The sequence below is a fragment of the Apteryx mantelli genome, chromosome 1 (assembly GCF_036417845.1).
Source record: "Apteryx mantelli isolate bAptMan1 chromosome 1, bAptMan1.hap1, whole genome shotgun sequence".
Classification (NCBI taxonomy): Eukaryota; Metazoa; Chordata; class Aves; order Apterygiformes; family Apterygidae; genus Apteryx; species Apteryx mantelli.
The window spans coordinates 185907348-185928560 of NC_089978.1; the positions used below are offsets into that span (position 1 = coordinate 185907348).

General features: G+C 38.2%; 1 protein-coding gene across 3 annotated transcripts in view; it reads left to right on the forward strand.

The window, feature by feature from the left end:
• The window catches only part of TAFA2 (TAFA chemokine like family member 2), a 205335-nt gene that overhangs the window by 132686 nt on the left and 51436 nt on the right, over nucleotides 1–21213 (forward strand). For 2 of the 3 annotated variants that reach the window (XM_067289941.1, XM_067289943.1), the window contains exon 2: nucleotides 17799–17905. In XM_067289941.1, coding sequence (XP_067146042.1) covers nucleotides 17800–17905 — 106 coding nt within the window. In that variant the 5' untranslated portion in view covers nucleotide 17799. Of the gene's footprint in view, nucleotides 1–16077; nucleotides 16149–17798; nucleotides 17906–21213 lie in introns of those variants that run through there. The other variant, XM_013948024.1, reaches the window with a different exon arrangement.

Genomic DNA, 21213 nt, shown 5'->3' on the forward strand with positions numbered 1-21213 from the left:
TCGGCTTGAAACATTTCTAATCATTCTGATACTTCGATTTCTTGACATGCATTATTGAACATGTAGTTAGGTTATATTTTTTATACTATATTTTTATAGTAGAGCTATAATACCCTTTTTAGTACTTGAAGTATGCTGTGTGCTTTGAAGTTGTATCTCCAAATTTTGCTTTAGCTGTAGCCAACTAATTTATATTTCTGAAGGTACCCTAGAATACTGCAAAAATAGGGGAAATCACCTACAGAGTTTTACAGCAGCTGGATTCAGAAGGATAAAGTGTAGATCTGGTTGTCTGCTGGTTAGGGCAGGCTGGTGAAAAATTAACAGCTAGATCCAAGTCTTTGGATCTCCTTCTAAGTGTTTGGGTTTATGCAGTGTCTTCTTTCAGCAGGATCTGGTGCATGCATGGAAGAAATATGTCCCACCTGCTCCCTTCTCAGCTACAGTGGCCATAGCTCCAGTGATCTGTAGACAGTAGATTGGTCCCCGTAAGAGCTGAGAAAAAGAAGTCGGACAGATAAAAGGGAGCTGCAAGATAGATTCATCATGAAGCTCCCTGGTTTGACCATGAGGATTAGGTTTTCTCTGCACTTATGCAGGAGCAGTTTTTTCTACTACTCAAGGGGATTTGAGTTCACTTTTGCATGATTATGTTATCATCACCAATGGCTCCAGCACACAGCTTTCACTTCTCTCTTGTGGAAGGCAGAGTTGAACTGAGTCTTTTACCCAAAGCCAGTGTGCTAACCACCAGGACAGAGGGTCTTCTGAGATGAGACTCCAGCGATACCTCCTCATGGAGCTTCATATATATTAAATAGTTTCTGTATCAGGGAATGACTCTTTAGTTGGATGGCTGCATCACTCAGATCATTCAGCTTGCACTGGGATACAAACCTTTTCCCTCTATTCTGATGAATATTTAATCATCTCTTCAAACTGGAACTCTTTCAACCAGAGAACTTGTAAAACTGCTCTAACTCAGAAACAGGTTGTGACCAATAGCTGAACATGAAGTAAAACTGCATTTTATTTCTAAAACTCATCTGTTTCACAATGTAGAAACCATATCCTGCAGTAGGTCTAGCCATTTACATGATTCCAAGCTAGCTGAAACTAAAGCACAGCTTCTGTGACAATAATTTATAATCGCTTTTTCTGTGTAGATTTCAAACAATGTATTTTTCATAAATGGTCTTTAATATTCGTTTCACATACACTGAAAAATATAACTTTGGGGTAATAATAGCTATCATGTTTTGTATTCAGTCACTTTTCAGAATCAAAGATTTAAATACAATATTTAAAATACAAAATGTTTTCAGAAGTAAAATAAAATAACTCAAATTTTGAAGACACAATAAAATAAGTTACCTAAGGACTAATTCAGTGGACTTCTATCAAGGATGCATTAGAGATCAGAGACAAGCTGGCCTTTATAAGGAATGATGCAATATGAAAAATAATACTGAGTTTGTGACATTTAGATGATACTCTAAAGAAATTTTTAGCTTTATGATTTTTATGATTGACAGCCTACTACTAGGCTGTTGACCACATAAACTCTGTGAGTAGGGTGGCATAACTAGAACACAGAACCTGCCATGGAGAACAGGAGAGTTTCAGGCTTTATTCATTAAACTTCTAAACTAAATTGAGTTGGGCTATGTAGAATTTTTGTCCTAAGGGGAATTCTTGCTTCTTAATTTTTCCTGTTACTACAGTTGGAGATAAATACTTAAAATATTCTGAACTTTTATTGTACCAAAATACTTAAATGTGGAAATGCTGAAGTGGTTTCAGGTTGTTATCAGTCTGTATACTTGCCTTACCCCCTACAAACTGTTCCTTGTGCTTCCATTATCCCTCTCTTAAGGACTTTTTCTCCCAGTGTTTCCATAGGACTAAGCAATTTTGATGCCGTGTTGGAATTCCATGTCTGATTGCTGGAGTCTCTAGGGTAATGTGCTGGCACAGACACACTGGCACACTGCACTGGTACTACCACTGAGGGACACGCAGGTGTAGATGTATATTGGGGAAAGGGCTAAAAAGGTGAGGGTCTGTGGAAGCTCAAGAGATCACCCTGCAATGTCCTTTTGCTATAAAATAAATTTCATTAGATAAAACAGAAATAAAAAAATTTCTTTTCTTTTTTGTTGTTGATGAAATACATTTTTGTTTCAGTGCATTTTCTGTTTGCATTGAACAAAACATTTGACCTGAAACAAGCATTTTATTTTTTTTGCAAAGAGTATAAAATAGCAAAACAAAAGGCTAGTCTTAGTTCTCAAAAAATGAGAAGAAACAGCTGCTCTGGTACAAAATTCGTTCAAGACACAGGTCACCTGGATTTAGATGTCTCTTTTACCTGAAGGAATTTTTGCATGCAATGAAGGTGTGAATGACTTGCTCCAAAGACTTTCACTTGATGCTTTTTCTGTTTTGTATCAGACATAACCATTCAGAGAAAGACTGACTGCAGTCTGGTGGGTGGGAGATTCACCTAGGAGATGGAATGTATATTTTTGATATGTTGCAATGAGTAATAAAGAATTCCAGGGACAGCATTTACTGGAGAAACTGGGAGTACCCTTTATCCAAATAGACTGCATGCTGATTGGGATATTCTCTGGGGAGACGAAGGTTCATATTACTTCAGGTAGATGACAGACCTAAACCTGAATTCTCCATGTTCTGGATGAGTGACTTAAGCATTGTCCTTAAATTAAAATTCTGTTGTCATGTCCTTCAATTTGTGCATTTAGCTTACTTTTAATCAGCAAAATTATATTTTCTCAGAAAGTAAACTATAGAACTTTCCTCCTTCTATAAAGAAATAAATTCCACCTCTCTCTTAATACGGTTCAGGAGCTGAAAATAAGAGTTAGTCTTTTTTTGGTTGGTTTGGGCTGAAGTTCCTTTCTGGATTTGAACTTTGCCAGAATGTTGTGGTTCTTTGATCTCAAGTTTCAGTTTGGGCTAATTTTTATTTTTATCCTCTACTTTTCAGATCATTAGTGCATATATACCTATAGGCACCATTCAAGCTAGAAGACAACATTAATAAAACTTAGCATCTATATAGCATTTTCATTTTTTAAACAGTGTTTGGCAACAATCATATTTAGAGGAACATGGCAAAACAGAAAAAAAAATTATAATGAGACCCAGAAAAGAACTTTTTTTGGTGTGGAGGCATCTTCTCATACTGCTTGCAGATAAGTATTTCTGAACTGCAGCAATCATCAGAAATCTTCTGTTTATCTTTTGCCTCACATAAAAGGTTTTCATTATAGCTGGACAAGGAATTGATATTTGATGAGCTTAGTCTGCCTAAGAGAACATTGCAAATACATAGTAGTTTATATTTATGGGAGAAAACATTTTCGGTGAGTTGCTTTCCCACTACAGGCCATTGTTTGTTCACATATATTCTTTGCACATCTTGCAGTTAATGAGATGATGAATGGTTTGAGATGACTGGTAACCTTTCAGGTCATGGTGCACAACTTAGGTTCACCAGCTCCATTATTTCTTAGGTGAAATCCAATGAAAATACAAGATTGAAAAATTATTTAGTTCATTTAGTTGTGCAAAGAAGTGTCCTTAAGACATTTATTTTCTTTCAGCTCGATTATGTTCCTACCTGTTCTACTGAAGAAACTTGAATTGCCACCATCAAAAATAATATATTAAACTGGGTGTACAAGGGCAGCCCAGCTACCACTGAAAGTACTGGAAGACAATAACATTACAATTTCATGGCTCTTATTTTTCAAGTTTAAATTATAGAAATATGTCCATGTGCATTCATCATTATTCCTGCCATTCACAGGAGACTGAGTTTTAGCATTTAATTTGGACAGTGAAAACAATATATGCAATGCTGTGATTCCAAGAAAAATGGAAGGGGCAACTTCCAATCTTCTATTAATTAAAAAAAAGAAAGCAAAACAGAAGAACATGAAATACACAGTCTTATTCAAATTAATCAAGAAAGCTCAGTCAAAATCCTGTTTCAGGTAACAAACATTCACAATTATATTTTAAGTATTTTAAGTGGCTGCAGCACTCACATTACAGTCAACAGGCTTCTGAACTTCTAATTCGCTAGAAAGATGTACCCTGGTAAAAATCGTCTTCCTTGTTCTTCCCAAAATGACTGATAGATCTGATTTATAAAGATACATTTATTTTCTTTTTTCTTTATTATTCCATTTATCTTAATGGCTTTTCATTTAAGGTATGTATTTCTGTGGTAAGTACTTTTTATAGTTCAGGCTGCAATTTTGAATTCACTTGTGGGCTAACATGTCTTGACCTTGAAATATCAATTCCACGTTTCTCTGTGAAACTTCAAAGTATACACAGGGAAATGAGGGAAAAATTCCCCTTTCCAGCATTCATGACTTGTTTTATACAAATTCTTTCTATTCCCAGTTGGGCATTCAGGTTAATTAGACATGAACGACAATAATGTAAGTGAATTTATCATAATTAATATAGCTATTCAGAATAAATTTCTTTGCAGCATCTGTAGATAATTTGAATAAAGAAGTATAAAATAACAATATAGCCTCCACTGATTATTTTCAAACCAAAAATTTGGCAATACTTGCCAAATATGACTGTCCAGAAATTTAGGTTAATCTTTCTCAAATTCGCAAGAATTTAAAATAATTCATGAAAATAAATCCTGTTGTTTTGCAGCCTTTATAAATCACATTTTGTCTGCCACTACAAAGGATAATTAAAATTGCAGTCCTTATCTAATTATTGGGTTCTTAGAGCTTTCAGAGAAACGCCAAATATCAAAGGAATCAAGAAATCACTGGGGCAAAGCTGCACTTGTTTCACTGTACAATAGGTTACTGAAATAGAGGCCCATTATTAGCAATCACAACTGGAAATTTTGCAAGAAAATATACAAAACGCAAGCATCCTTTATTGCATCAGTGTCCTAAGAACAGTTGTCACCTTTTACTAGCAGGGACTGTGGAAAAATGGTGGATAGCTGTTACAATGAAACAAAAAGGATTCATTGACACAGAAGGAAATACACATATTAGCTTAGACTGTGCTTTGGTTCTCGTCAAGTTATGAAGACTGCAGTGATTTCTCAAAATTATAACAACATATAATGAACTGCTGATGTTAGTATCATGCATATAGTTTCCTACAAGTCTGGAAAACACATAATCATTTCCTTTGGCGGTGAAAGCAGTACTGTGCCATGACTGAAATGGTATGAAAATATTATTACATCAGTTTTTTCCTTCTATGTAATATATATAAATATTATACCTGTCTGTGTTCTAATAAATTAAAATCCTCTCTTATTAAAATTAAACCTTGATTTCATAACAGCACTATTCTAAGTCTTACCATTTATCTTTAGAAATTTGGGTAATTTGCTGCTATTTTTCATTCATGGCTCTTCCTGTGTCATACTGGCTAATTACCACTCTTATTGAAAGACACTCTTCAAGTCTTGTGCATTCAGAGAATAATGCTCTCTCTGTATAGGAGAAACATGGAAATCCTTTATATAGTTGGCAGTAGAAGAATTCTAGTAGTCTCTAGGACACTTGTATGGTACCAAATTTAGATTGCTACTGACAGCAAAGTAGGCTTTACTTGGCTTAGTTCCTAGACAGTACCAATTAATTATTATACAATGAAGACTGAAAAAATCAAAAATACCTCTGTTTAATTATAAATACTACAAACACTGGATATAACCCCATTCTTTTGAAACTAAATGCATAGAATCTTTGTGTCTAACATTAGCCTTGTTAGTGCAATCATTATGAAAGTATAATGACATAACCCTCTTTGATAACAAAATACAAATGAAAGTAAATAATATTATTGTTCCGCTGAGCATGAATAAGAATGCAAATGAAGAGTTTGTTAGAACTAGTTAATCCTGTTGTAAATGTGGTTACATCTGAGGATTTTCTCAGCCAAAGCTGTATTAAGGAACAACAACAAAAAAACCTTGGGTCAGATTTAATTTACTCTAATAAACTTCCAGTTCAAGGACAGTTTGCATTGCTAGACTGGAGTAAAAGAAATTTAATCTAATTATGAATATGAGAGGTTTTTTTTTTTTTTTGGGGGGGGGAAGTATGAAAAGTATGAAGTGCACTTGGGCTCAGCCCTCACCTCAAGTCCCGTCTATAGGGTGCTGCGGGGGGGGGCCGGGGCCGGGCCCGGGGCCGCCGCCCGCAGCCGCCCGGGAGCGCTGCCCGCGCCGGCGGGGAAGGAGCCGCCCTGGGCGGCGCCGGCCCTGAGCCCCGCGGCCAGACCCCCGCGGGGGACATCCCCAGGGCCCTTACGTCTTTGGGGACTGTAATTTGTTCGGCTCCGCGTAGGGAACAGAGAGTTGCCTGCGTGGTTCTCTGTTGTTCACCAAAACGTATCAACCCACACCTCCTGAAGCATGGCTTGTGGTAGATACCACACTCGGGGAAAACCTGTCAGTGATACAATGCCTGGGAATGGCAGGCACGGAGCCAGTAAAGTATCCAGTTTCTGCCAGTTTTACGATGAATTGTACCTTCCTTTGACAATAGAGTTGCTTGTAGTAGAGTTACTGGCAGTACCAATGTGAGAAAGGACAGCAAAGCTCTTGTCTTTAATTTTCTCTATTGAAAGACAAGGGATTTGCTGTGTTACAAAAAGGAACAATTCACTGAGTAATTTGAAGTTGTTTATTCTGTACTTTATGTTCTAAATTAGGGGGATGTGCTGCAAGTAGCTGCTCCTTGATTTTGGCAAGCAAGCTGCCCTTCCCTTTGCTGTAGTGTCATGTTAGGAATAGTGGCCCTAAAATGCAGATTGAAAGATCTAGGTTCCACTTTTAACTCATTGGAGGACCCCCTGAGTGACACACAAGTCCCTTTTCACCTGTCTTTAATGTGTGCTGAAAATGCTTTTGAGTTTAATTGCGACCAAAAGGGCAGTTTCTCCAGGTATAAAATATTGATAGCAATTATCTCCTTCCTTGTGAAGGACACTAAATACTGCAAAGCAGTGTCTGCATTAGCAAATAGTTTGTCCCTACAGAAGTGGTTTTGGGGAGCCAAACTGTTGGTGCACAGTATATTCATTTGGTGGAGAAGGAGGTTATTTTGGACTAGCTCCAGTCTTGTTCTCAGAACTGAACACCCTTGAGCAGTTGGAGTGCGTTGGGTGCACTCTTAGAGCTCATCTTCAGGTTTATTTTCATCCAAAAGGAATTCAGTTCTTGTGCTCCAGGATTGTTCCACGATGTGAACCAAAGCGTAGCAAATGGAGACAACTGGGAAACTGGTTTCAAAAGTTCAGTCTGGATCCAAACTTAAATGCTGACACAGATACACTTCTAAGCGTCTCTGATCCAGGGAACCAGAGAAATACATTATTATATTTATTGATTTGTGTTATCATTCACATACCTTCTGCTGTTGTATTACACTCACAAACGCTAAGTTACGTATCATGTAGCAGGAAGATGGGTAGAGACTTTAAAGAAGCACAGGTTATGACTGGCTGTTAATGAACTCCTGCCCATATCAAAAGGTCATTGCAAGGCTGTTGTGATACCTGCCAAAGTGAGTGCACTGTTTCTGGTGATACACTTTCCTGTGTGAAATTTAGGACAATATGCCTCTTATATGGTACCCTTCAAAAGAAGATATTTGAAAGGAGGCTGGAAAATGCATTGTGTTTTTCTAGGAAGACTGCCATTTAGATACTTCAGCCATCTTTGAGCAAATCCTGATCTGACTTGAATTCGCTCCTAGCAAGCCACAGCCGGAATACTCTGAAGCTTTTTCAGTATCAGCTGTTAATTAATATTTTCATTATTGTTTCGCAACACTGATGAGGAAACAGAGATTGAGAGGAGACTGCAAAATTGTGTGGCATGTAGTAGCACGGTTCTCAAGACGACAATAATTATTGTGGTCTGTGTCACAGGTTAGGTAGCATATCAGGGCCAGACAACCCAGTGTTTGGTAAAATCCTGTGTACAGACAGAATACTTATCTACCAGTAAGTTAAGAACTCAGATTTTCCTTGTGTGCCCATGTGGGCATACCTCTGTTGAGTACAAGGCTCTGTATCTGCATAGGCTGCCTGACTTCACGTTCTACTTCACAACTAGTAGTTTAAGGTTGTTTGTTCAGCCTGGCTTGCTTTCTATGTCATCTCTCAGGCTGAAAGAGATCTTTCCCTATGCTTTGGACCTGGAATGGAGATTTTCATTATGTTTTAAATCCACCAAGTGATGTTTTGAAGGAGTCTGGCCCAGCTCTGTTTTCCCTGAAAGCAATGCCTGTGGTGGCTGTGATGAATGAGTAGGTGCTAGGCCTTGACATTAAAAGGCAGAATGTGTTTCAGCTGTGTTTCAACTAGCTTTGCTCCTCACCAGCAACTCTTGTGTCTTCCTAGTGCAGTATGTGTGCTCTTAGGGCTATTTTGGTCACTACACAAGCTGGCTTCATATTTTTCTGTGATTTGAGCAACCTGTTATTTTTGATTTACACTTGAAACCTTACCTTAAAGTGTGGGCCAAAATGTGTAGGAGTCAGGTACAAAACATAGACTGGGCTCAGACATGCCTATTATTTGCCAGAAGTGCTACTCTGTCTATTGCTGGATATAATTGTCATGAAAATAGCAGAGGGGAACTTAGTTTGAGTCTTGCTTCTCTGTTCATCTACACAGATCTGTCACAGTGTTTCTTATCAGAAAATTTCTTTCTGGAATAACAAAATTTAATCCTCAGCTGGGAAGTTCAACCCTAAAACTGTAATAATAGTAATCCAAGCAGTTCATATGGACATACTACACTTCAGTCTGGCAAGATCATGTAATATAACCAAAGCAATACATCCACATTCTTACATATGTGTAAGATTCCCCAAATTAGTCCTCCAGTATCCCTTGAAAGACATTCTGCTTAGGATGGTAGTCATTTTAAAGAGATTTAGTAATAATAGAAATTTAAATTCCATGAATTTACATACTTAAATATACTTTTAATTTTGGACTCAAATCCTTCTGTTTCTTTTAAACATCTAAAAATGCTTAATTAATTCCTGCAAGCACATAGTTTTTGTTTTCTACATTTTTCCCCCTGAGGAAAACAAGACTCCTTCATATCTTGATAATTTTGCCATTTGCCAGTTTCCATGTTTCCGTGATGTCAATGTTAAAACCAATCTGTTATCACAATAGGAAGATTTTCAATTTAAAGTAAGACTGATGGAAAAGGGAGTGAGCTTGAAACAAAGCAAGGGAGTGTTAATCATAGTACCATTGCCCATGTTTACCAGAGTGACTTTAATTCATTGAAGTCTATTACAAAGGAATTTCAGTACTGAATGGTCCACCAGCATGAGGACTGGGACTGTTTGGGTCATAATGTTATGATGCAGAGACTGGAAGTATGCTTTGAAGACATTGAAGACTAAGAGGAAGGATATTCATCGTAATCAGATGTTCATCAGCATAGTCCTACTCCAGTGAATTCAGCTACAGAGCTGGTATGGCTGTAGATACAAGGCAAGCATTAAATGTAATAATTCCAGAGGAAAATGGCAGTGCAGAACAGCTAATTGGACTCACGAGAAGTGTCCAAATAGTTCTGAAGTTGTAGCTTAAGATCCATGTGTGACATTTTAATAATTTTTTTATGGCATACAATACAGTGAGTTCGGGCCGTTAATGGGTAGCTTTGCAGGTGTGGTACATAGGATGTCAAAGAGAGAAATGCTGGGACTTTTGGTTTTTTAAGGAGCATGACATGGCTTTGGAAAAAAGCTATGCTAATGCACTGGGAAAGGACTGCTTTACTATTTTCTTCTTGAAAAAAGCAGCACTTCACTTCCTGTACTAATTTATGAAAAAGGACCATGACATTGACATTTGCTTTGCTCCACAAGCCAGGCTCTTTCACTCTCCTGCTGTGGTAGGGTCCATTCCTCTGATCATCACAGAAGACTATCCCCACATGTTTTCCAGGTTCAGTTTCTCTTTCATGAATATGATTGACCAGAATTGTACAGATAATTCTAGGTGATAGATTATGAAACTGCACAATAGTTCTTTCCTATCTTTATTAGAAGTATATCATCTACTAATTTACAGGACTTGCCTTTTTCACAGCCATCTCATATTGCATTCATACTGGTGTATCCCTGGTGATCAAATAGTATAAGCAAGCTACTCTTTACTACAGTTATTTCAAACAGTGAATTCCCAACTTGTTGCAGAAATGTTATTAATCTCTGATAGACCTTTTCAGTATTACTTGCTGTTATCGCACCTGGATCCACCTTTCAATCTTGGAGTAATCCACAGAGTCTCCAGCTTAATGTATAAGTTCTGGAGTGGCACTGTAGCAAAAGTTTTATCTAAATCCAGACAAATTATATCTACTTCATTTCCTTGTCTAGAAAATCAGTTATCTTACCAAAAAAGCTGTCAAGTTAGTCTGGCACAATCTACCATTGGAAAAACTGTGCTACATTTTATCCCATGTTCTATTTACTTCTCTGTCTTTAGTTCATCTTTTTCTTCAAAGATTGCTCTAAAGTCTTACAAACCAAAGAGGTCAGACTAAGGGGCTTAAGCTTGCCCAGATCATTTTTGCCCTTGCTTTAAATATGGGCACTTCAGTTGCCACTCACCACTAATATTTGATACTCCCTCTGCCTTGATAGATTAGGAAACTTATCTCTGCCACTGTAATGGCATTTATGAAATCACAGTATTCTTAGTGATTCAGGTCTCATTGAGACATTTTGTTCAAAGCCCAATGAACTGTTATCCTTTTTTCCCCCCTTCTGTTAAACTTTTGATAGGTTAGTAAGATATGAATGAAGAAATTTAAATAACCATCTGCAAAAGGATCACATGTAAGATATGAGCAAATACTACTGCTGTGATGATTAAGTGAGTAGATAGTACCCCCTACAACTTAAAACCCCTTAAGCACAGGAGTGGAGAAAGAAAGAATTTAAAGTGGCATAATAATATCAGAGAAAGTTATGTGAATTGGAGCCTAAGTTCCTTCTAACGCTGAACTCTTAATTGTGAGATTAGACATTTTAAAAGTGTCTAGAACATCACCGGGCAAATTAAAGATGTTAGAATATTTTGAATTTTTAAATATTTTGTAATGCTTTATGTTAGGCACTTAAAAGCACACAGAAAAAACCTGTATGTGCAGGTCTGATGCTACATTATTACTATTAATTTTATACTTACATTTTCATAAATTCATAAAAGTACAGAATCTAACCCCACATAAAAATTCATGACATTTTCTTTCTGTGTGTTTGATGATGTATCAGCATCAATGTTCATCAGATGAACACTTTTTTGCCAGTCCTGATGAACTGACAAAGAAAGAAATTTTATAAATACACAGTTAAATGTATCTGTATTGTTTGAGCTGAAGCTGGCTAGGAGGATAGGGCACTTCTTGTTTACTCTTTCTGTGTTTTTTTATTGCTTTCAGTTAGGTGTTGCATCTGAAAATTAATGAAGGTGAAAATTGCAGTCAATTGTGTCTACAAAGAATTGGTGTTAATCTGAAAGCAAGGGAGATTAACATTGATAGTGGTTTAGAAGGAAAGACATTCATCAGTATCATCTGAGTTTTCAAGGCAATATCATCACAACCATACCTGCCCCTTTGGAAGAAAAAAATAAGTTTTCCCTAGTATCTCAGTAAAACACCTACGAGTTTTAGCTGTGAGGCTGTATGCAGCTAGATGCCTAAAGCATTTTATACCTCTGGTAATTTAAGAGCCCTGCTTATCAGATTTTTGGAGCAATAATATATATGTAAATTTTGCATCCAGCAGTGTGAGATACTGTAGGCATATGCAATTACCTGTATGTGCTTCTGTCTGCAGCATATAAAGAAAAAGGTTTTTGTTTCTTGCATATTTTCTTTTATTTTGTTTCTTTAAAATTTTCAGATATTTGAGATATTTTCCTTTTTCAAAACTGTCTCTTCTTATAAAAGCTCACTCTCTAGTAGGTTTTCAGGAAAACCCATGTTGCGCACACTGATCTCTGTTTAGGAAAGTATGTGCTGAAGTCGCACTGATTCCAATAAAAGATGAGTGTGGTCTTGCATGTTAATCATATGCTAAAGCAGTCTTGAGGAAGGATTCATTTGTCTCGGTGTCTTGAGTCTTCACACAGTAACCTTTTAAAAGCGCTCCTTATGGCATTAACCCTAAAATTCTGCATCCCATGTCCACTGGTACACATTGCTACTGAAAGTAGCAATGACTATATTACTTGTATTGATCTGTCAACAATCTTTTAATTATTTCTGACTATTTCTTGATAGCATGCTCAGCTTCCTAGTGCTACGTATTCTGCTATCAGAGAATCCAAACTGGTAAATGACAATTTTTTGAAAAACCCCCCACTGCTTTTGCTTTGCCATACAGAGGTTTCCTGTGTGACTCCTACACAAGACTGGTGTGTTTTACTAGGCTAAATGCCTATTTTCTTTCTTTTCCTACCCATCTAGATCAAACAAAGCAGCTTCTGAGAACAGGTCTGTATTCTTCCCCCAGCTTCGTTCAGAACCAGAAGGCACTTTGTGTCTGTTACAGGCTGTGATGTATGAAGCAGAAAGAAGATTGATTTTCACAAGCTACCTTGTACCTGAAGTAACGAGAGTGGCAAATTACTTGTTCACTGAGCAAACATGACAGGAATGTCATAGAGGGAATTTATATATATGCAAACACATAAGGGTCGCATAGGTGTTACTTTTACAAAGTGACCTTATCCACCAGGGGGGCACTTTTAAATCTGCATTAGCTTACATAGGAAAGGCTAAATAAAGCTGCAAATACCTGCATTGCCTGGGGTGTAAAAACTAAGACAACTAATACATAATGTAAGATTCAACACTGCAGAGAACATAATTTAAATAGCTGCATTATTTCTGTACAAGAGACTTGGGGTCGGAAGTGATTGCTACCACTCATTTAGGGTTTCTCTGAAGTAGAAAATAAAATATCAGTTGCCAAAAGAAAAGAAAGAGAATTTGGCACTAATTTTCTATCAGAAATTTTTGTGTTTCTTAAACATTTAATAAGGATTCAGCAGAGAAATAGGCATATACTTCTCTTCATGAATATGTGCATTCACAGGGTGTATGTGTTTGCAGAAGGCAAATGGATCTTACTGACACTGAAAGTTTCTAAATGTGTAAAGCAGGAACGAATGAATTCTAAAAAGCTTCACAGAGGCTGATGTTTGTTAAAAAAAAAAAAGAAAGAAAAGGAGAAACAGAGAAAAATAACTGTTTAACTCCTAGGAAACCAATGAGAATTTTATTTGTATTTAAGCCCTTAAAGGAAGAATGAAAACTATTATTTTCTTGCATTCTTTTCTTTTTCTCAACAGTAAAGATTACATGTGGCTATGCTTTGCTTAAAATAGGAAAGCAAGGCAATTTAATACTGGCCATACAATGTAAGGTAATTCCCATGTGGTTCTCCTCTCTTTCTGAACTGTTGGGAAGGTGGCTGATCTCAAGCACAGCAGCACAGAAGGAGGAAAGAAAGTAGAAACTCAGAAGCTCGTGTGACAGAGGATACTGCATCATTGCAATGAATATTGAGAATACACATCTGCATGTGCCAGTTTTAGTACTGCTGAATAGCTGGGACACATGCGTTGTTGTGAGGGGGCAGGCAGGGCTTTGAAGCAGCTTGCACACACCTATTCGTATATTCACAGTTTGCTTTCCGTGAGCCACTGGGGACAGGGAGCAGCATTTCTGCTGACACACCAATCTGTGAAGCTTCTCTGCAGCGTCAGATGCATTTTCACCCTGAGAAAAAATCCTGTGTTTTTTTAGCTATTTTTGTCTCTAATCTCGAAAACAGCGTAGCCTGTGATCCAAGAGCACTGATGGGCTCGTGGAGTGCACATTAGGAGAAAGGAATGTTCTAGAGCAAAAGTACCGAATCCGATGAATTTATTCACTGTGTGATGGTGTAAGTGAAGAGCTGGTCGCAGTGCAGTCGTCTCACTCAGCCACCACCTGCTTGGATTATGCTGGTATCATGTCTTTTGTTTCATTTTGAATGTGTGCCTGAAACCACAAAGGAAGCTACCTTTCCTTTTCCTGGCCTCTAAGCACATTGAAAAATGAACTCAGACATGGCAGTCTCTCATTTCCTTGTTTGAGTGAAAATGCTGAGAATTCTTTTGGTTTATTTCCAATATTTGCAGGTTAGAAACCGAGGAAATATTTTTTATGCATAAAATTTATGCTTTTGTGTAAAACTGATTTTCAAATGTAAACATTTCCTATAGCATGGCTATTCTCAGTTTTGATCACCTCTGTCTTATGTGGCGTTATTGAAGGTTGTAAGGATCATAGTGAGGGAAAGGTTCTGAAGAAAAGTAGGAAAGGAAGATGTCTCACAGAGAAAACCATTGAGGTTAATAGCCATAGTTTGTCCATGCAGCTCTGCATCACCTCTAGGAAAAGTAGACCTCATTTCAGACCTCATTTGTTCTATTTAACACAGCCTGTTATGTTAGTGTAATAACAGTATGACACAGAGGAGCATTGGTAATGAACTGAATTTCCTGGATCCACTTACCTGACATGGATCAGGGTTGCAATAGGCTAATAGTTATGTTTCAAAGCTGAGGTCAAGTGCTTTTTAGTTTCAGTGCCTTCTCAGTGCTACACCTTGGGCTGCTTTGGAAATCCACAGAGAATAATCAGCATCACAGTTTGGAAGTCCAGATAGTAATGCACACACTCAGACACTGGCTGTGTCTCAAAATCTCGGTGAGTTTTGGCATTTGTGGTCACTTTTTGTTATCTACCTGGTTGCCTGCTTTGCTGTTGAGATGAATCTGTCCCACCCCCTTGAGTCTCTATGACCACAAATCCGTCATTTTTTCTTTCCATGGCTGTGTTGCTCCAGTGTGGCTTCTGCCAGGAGCATTCTCCCTTTCTCAAGGAGCTTCCTACCTGCTTTTTGTGCATGCAGCTGCCCATCTGTGCCTGGACTGAGCGTTGTGAATGGCCAATACGTACAACCTCAGGTCTAGTGCTACGCTGTGTAATCAGTTTGAAACTTGCCATCATCTCCCATTTTCTTCTTGTTCCTGCTGCTGCGTGTTGTAATTGGTTTAACTGCTGAGAGACTGTTTTTGTACTTCTGCTGATGGCCTCAGAGTCCCAATCTAGAACTGCTACTTTCACTGACTTTTCTGTTAGCCTGTCCAATTGTGCTTATTAGGGGACAGTTAAAAGACAAAGTTATGATTTATATTCTTCTAAAGGTAAATTCAATGAATAAGTAATGCAGAATAGTGCAATAGGCTTGCAGTGCAGAAAAGAAGCATTATTTTTTCAGGACTGGAAAACCTGGCAATGGCAATGATCCTGGATTTGCTGTGTTAGAGCTGAAACCCTTCCTTTGCTGTACATTAGGGCCCTTTCTAGATTCAGCGCTGGCTTACTGCTGTCTGGTGCACTGGCCTATGGGCAGAGGTCTGTCTCCTCACTCTGCCACTACCCAGAGGGGCTGCTGTTCACAGGCAGACAGGGTGGCTTTTTCTCTTTGCTCCTGCTGCCACTGTTTTTCCTTGTGTATTTGCATTTTCTGCTGTGCGTTTGCAGCCGGTCTCGTGGCAGAGCAGGTGAATCTGGCAACAGCAGAGAGTACAGGAAGGATCTGCGTTAGAGTCTGCTTTGCTTAATGGTGCAAGTCCCCCTGGGTTTCGAGTAGAGTTGGGTATGTAAGGAAGAAAGACTTGATTTTAATGAGAAATGACTTGGCACCAGCATCATAACAGGTGTATTAAAAGAATCTGGGAGTGAAAGAGTTAAATCGTATCCTGTTCACAGAGGAGGCTGTGAAACAACATATGCTGAACGTGCACTTCAGTTTAATTTTTTTGTTCTTATTTACAATGACAAGTGATGTATTTCCTTTTAGCTTCGAGTACTTCATAACCCTGGAGTTGGTGATGAATATGCAGTTTACACTAAAAGAACTGGAATTATAGTGCAAGAAGGCACGACTCGCTATGGTTCACAGAGCGCTGTGACCTCTGCAGTGATTATTAATCTGTCAGACTTTCAGGTACACATCCACAATCCCAGATATAGCTCTTGCTTACTCCTTTCTACTTTTTCCCTGATAACTGTGATATATGAAACTCTGGGAAACACTGCTGTCAAAGTATACTGGATTCTGTTTGCTCTGAAGCCAGATGTTAAGGAGTTTGGTACACTCCTCAGCGGGTAGTTAATTTGAGTCGTAGTGTTTCATTACACACAGCCTGGTGTGGCATCTTACCGGTGTTTAACAAGCTCGCATCTATCTCCTGAAAAGTGAGGTTGACAGTTTTGGGGCAAGTGGTCTGGTTATGAGTCTTAGGTGAGGGGACAGGGGGCTGCCTCACCAGGGTGTCCTCTTAGAAAATATTTTGCTCGAAGGAAAGGAATTGCTCTGAAGGAATGAAAAGAGATTTAGGACTTTGAAAAGACTATTGGTTAATTCTGCATTATATCACAATCTGCCTTTCACAGAGTTTGTGTTTGCCCAAGATAGTGTTGTACACAAACAGAGCAAAAGAGAGAAAAAGAGATACCCTTTTTAATTCTTTCAGGCTTCTCATGAATATAATAGGAGAGAAATGTGTAACTTTTTTTCAGTTTTTTTCTACTCAGAAGGAGAAGGCAGCCTAGCTTCAGGCATTGTAAAATAGCAATAATTTTGTTCAAGTGATCAAGTTTGCAGCTTTTCTAGTGTAAGTGATGGGGAATAGGCATCACCATCCTATTGACCTATCAGCAGAAACGTGACCATCCTGCAGAACTGTTTCTTAGCCAGCTCCCTAGGGCTCTTCTATAGAGAATGAAAAGTGAGAGAAGGTTTCATTATTATACCTCTTGCCACCCTCTGCAGAACTGTAATCCTTAAGCACTAGAGCCTGTGTTCCTGAACTTGTCTTTTTGGCAGGTGGAGAGGCATTTTGTCTTTGAAGGTTACTGAGAAATAATCCACGTTACCTTCATGGTGGTTTGGTGACACAGTGAAAACATCACTGAGCAAGGTGAGGGTAGCTGTATGCAATTTCCCTTGGTGCAGTAAATCAAATCTTTTCATCACCCTTTGGACAGGCAGGAGAGGGACTAGTGAATCTGCTCTGTTTGAGGCCATATTTCCACACCACTCATATCTCCCTAGCAGGATTTCGCTTGTGGAAGGGTTGGTATATATACTGGAGATCTATTCAAATCCATCAACTCCTTGTGACGCGTGGCTAGAATCCAAAAAAAGCTGCAATCTCCAAAGCTAAAAACTCTACTGCATGGAGCCAAGGAGGACCACACTGACCATGGCTGGTCCCGGATGCACTAGTGGGTCTTCACTGCCCAGCAAACCCTACTGTGTGACTGCATGGATGCTTCTTCCTTGACAGCTTTTCTATTGCTGCATTTCTTTGGAGATTGCTGTGATTATGAACACTGCTTGCGCCTGGGTAGAAACCTGAAACATAGAGATATTAAATACTCTAGGTACTGACCTAGAGTGTGGGGGAATGGAGACAGAGCAGGGAAAGAGGTGACACTGATGCAGTACGTGACATACCTCACTTAGAGCTAAGCAGAAATCAAGGCTTAGGGGTTGTCAACCAGGTACTTTTCAAAAGCACTGAATTCCCTTTAAATTTAGAAAAAAAAGTTTTTTAAAGAAATACTTATCTTTGTATATTTTTATTTTCAGGATGAATAAGAGATATTTACAGAAAGCAACAAAAGGAAAACTTCTAATAATAATATTTGTTGTAACACTGTGGGGGAAATTAGCATCCGGTGCAAATCATCACAAAGGTAAGAAATTCTGCTCTGTTTCACTATGTTGTTGTATATGTATCTCCCATCACCAAATTCAGCAGTATCCAATTTATGCGATCTATTTTTCCTTATGCTTATTTGTGACTCCTGTTACTGGTCCACAAATCAGTGTCAAGGGAGAAGAGTTTTCAGTGAACTTTTTTTTTTTAACTTACTGAGAGTTTAAGTATTTCAGTGCAGTTTTCAGCATTGTCTGATTTTAGCATCTTCTTGGTCATTTTTTAATGCTTGTGCAGTTGAAACGATGGTAAAGTTGACAGTAAAAGAGGATGGTAAAGTTGAAAAAACAAATAATAAAAAACCGCCTCTCTCATAAAAAGAAATACATCAAATAGCACATATATGTGCTGCAGATGAATTCCTGGAATGAATCTTGGAAGGAAACAATCTTTAGTATCACAAATGCTGCTACTGTATGTGGAAATCTGTCAAGGCTAACTTTGTGGAGAATGCATGCTGAATATGGTTGTCTGTTTCATCACTAAGAAAAGACCCCTGCTCTGCGGTGTTGCCTGTCACCCTGTGCACGCCAGCGCTTTATTCCTAACACTGGACCAGCAACCCTAGTAACTTTGAGAATGTGGAATTTGTTTCCTTCTGGCTGTTTCAGCCCCTAAAATGTGTACATACAAGGCTTGACAGTTTCTAGAAGCCTGTAAAAAGCTCTCCTTTTCTATTTTCTTTTCTTTGTTTGTGTGTGTGTGTGTGTGTGGCTGTGGGCCTCTAATACAAGGAACAAGTTCCCAAGATTCTTGAATTAATGTCTTCTCATAGGCAAATATAACTTAAAATGTGATGTGCAGTATAATTTGATTTTGAAATTAACTCCTCATATTCATCTAGTGTCTGTTGACTATTCATTCTCCTATTCCAGATCGGAATAAACTGTATCAGCTTGAGTAAATTAGGTGTGGTCCATGAACATTACTGAGAGCTAAGGAGTTAAATGTTAGGGAATGATGCTAATAAAACAAGTCAGTCCATCTCTCTGTGTTAATTTACATTTTATAATGTTCCCTCTGATAATAGGATTTTCTGAGCAGGTATTTTATATATCTGTCTGCTAGATGTTTTTCTGCTGTGTGGAGATATTTTTATTCGAGATACCTCGCTGATTAAGGACTTCAGGATGCAGAGGCTCTTTCCACAAAATCTCTTGTGAGTTGTGATTTGGCTGCAGACAAAACAGGTTCTGATGTGATGCTGCAAGCCACCGAAAGTAGGCATCATGCCAGATAGTAACTGTGCTGACACCCTTTAGTCATCCTGTTACCCCTCAGAACGAGAATATGGATTTGTACTGTGGTTTGCCAGTTTGGTCATCCATTGGAAAAGAGCCAAGGTATCTCAGCCTGGATTCAGAATTCTTTTGCCTTTGATTATCTTTCTTTAGAAATCAAAAAGCCCATATCCAGATCATTTTGATTCCATCCACAAAGGCTGTTCAAGCTGTGTTTGCCTCAGTCCAATTTAAACTTTGCCAAGATGCTTGCCCCTCTTTTTGAAAAACCGATGACTAAAAGCTGTCACCTAGTATTTCATGAAAAATGATAATCCCAAGGACTTTTGAGGGAATTAGTGCTTCATAATTAAGAATCAAATAATCCCCCACCAATTTTAGCTTTCCAGATGTATTCATGCAGAGGAAATCCCAGCAGAGCTATACTATTTATTATCTGGACATTACTTGGCATTTTGAGCCCCAGCCTTAGAGAGAAATAACTTGAAAAATATTAAATTTGATGATTTTAGATTAAAAATATGCACACAACCCCCCCTGTAAAACCAGCTTACTAGCTCTGGGGACTTCTTTATGTTCCTACAGGTTAACAAAAACTTTGGTTCTTCTTTTGCTTTAAGTTATAACTTTTCAGGCCTTTAGCAAAAATATATGAAGAAGTCTTGCAGGGAACAATAAAAAGAAGAAACATGACTTGAGTGTTTAATTTAGAAAAGCAACTATTGTACATGTTCAGGTTCTTTTAGAAATAAAAAATATGCAGAAGGATTTTGGCTTGTGGATTTAGTAGATCTGCAGAGCAGTTGCATTCATCATATATGAGGGGATTTTTTTAAGGCATAAATCATAGTTAGGCAGCTCTACTACCATTCATTTCAAAAGAAACTGGGAGTTTAATTTCCCATTGTGCCAAAGAAAATCTCCCCCCTTCTCTACTAACAAAAAAGGAGCTAAGGTGCAGTCAAGACCTTGACACTCTTCACCTTTAAATACAATTTCCAAATACTGAGAAAAGTGAGAGTTTCTTCAGTGATAATTATCCCTTGCATCATTAATCTTCATTTACAGAAGTCCCTACCAACATATTGACATGATAATTTCTAATGACTTTGAAGGAGCCCCTACAATTTCATAGATCAATAATCTACATTTTAAAAAATCTTTACTTTCCTGTTGACTTAGTCATATTATGCATCAGTTGCACCAATTCTTAAACCCATGTCTTTTTTTCTGAAGGCTATTGTAAAAGAAAAAATAAAGAAAAAGAAGAAGGAAAGATCATTAATGTGTGAAAAATTGTTTAATGAGCATGCTGCTCTTCAGAGAGATTTCAGCAGTGATATAAACATCTGATTTTGACAAGATCATCTCTAGGTTTGTTGCACTTGTTTCAGGGATATGTCACAGATGAGAAATTCCCGGTCAGTAGTAAGAAAAACAGAGGTCCAGGCAAGGCATGTGGGACCAGACTCTGAGGCCCAGGTTGAAGCTGCAGCCACCAAGGTTACAATCTGGAATTTTAGATTAACGCTTTTTAGGGTCAGGTGAGTGGTCGGCAAGTCCATCCTTCTTTCTGTTAAGAAGGAGACACTTCTGTTCCCTCGTTACCTTGGCTGATTGTTAGATTCATCAGTCTGGACTGAAAGTCTAATTACTAAAAGAGATAAAAACTCGCAGTGTCTAAAACAAAATGCAAAGCTTACTTTTTCTCCCAGTAGGATTGTGAGTTGACCTGTGTTTATGTGTGTGCGCATGCTTGTACTCCATTTATCCTATCTTCTAAAAAGAAACAGGAATCTGCTTTTTCTTTTTCAGTTCTTTGGGGGGCTCTGGTACTATAGCAGTGTGTGCCTTACCTGAGCATGTGTGTCTATGAGTCAGCCTGCAGTACTAGGTACAATTGTGCTGCAGTAGCTGTGCACAAGAAGAGAAATAAAGAATGGAATATCAATCTCCAAAAGGATGTTGCCAAGGTTATGCATCTAAAAACTGATATACCTCGAGGGTGGCTCTAACTGAAAGATTTTTACTTCAAGAAATCCAT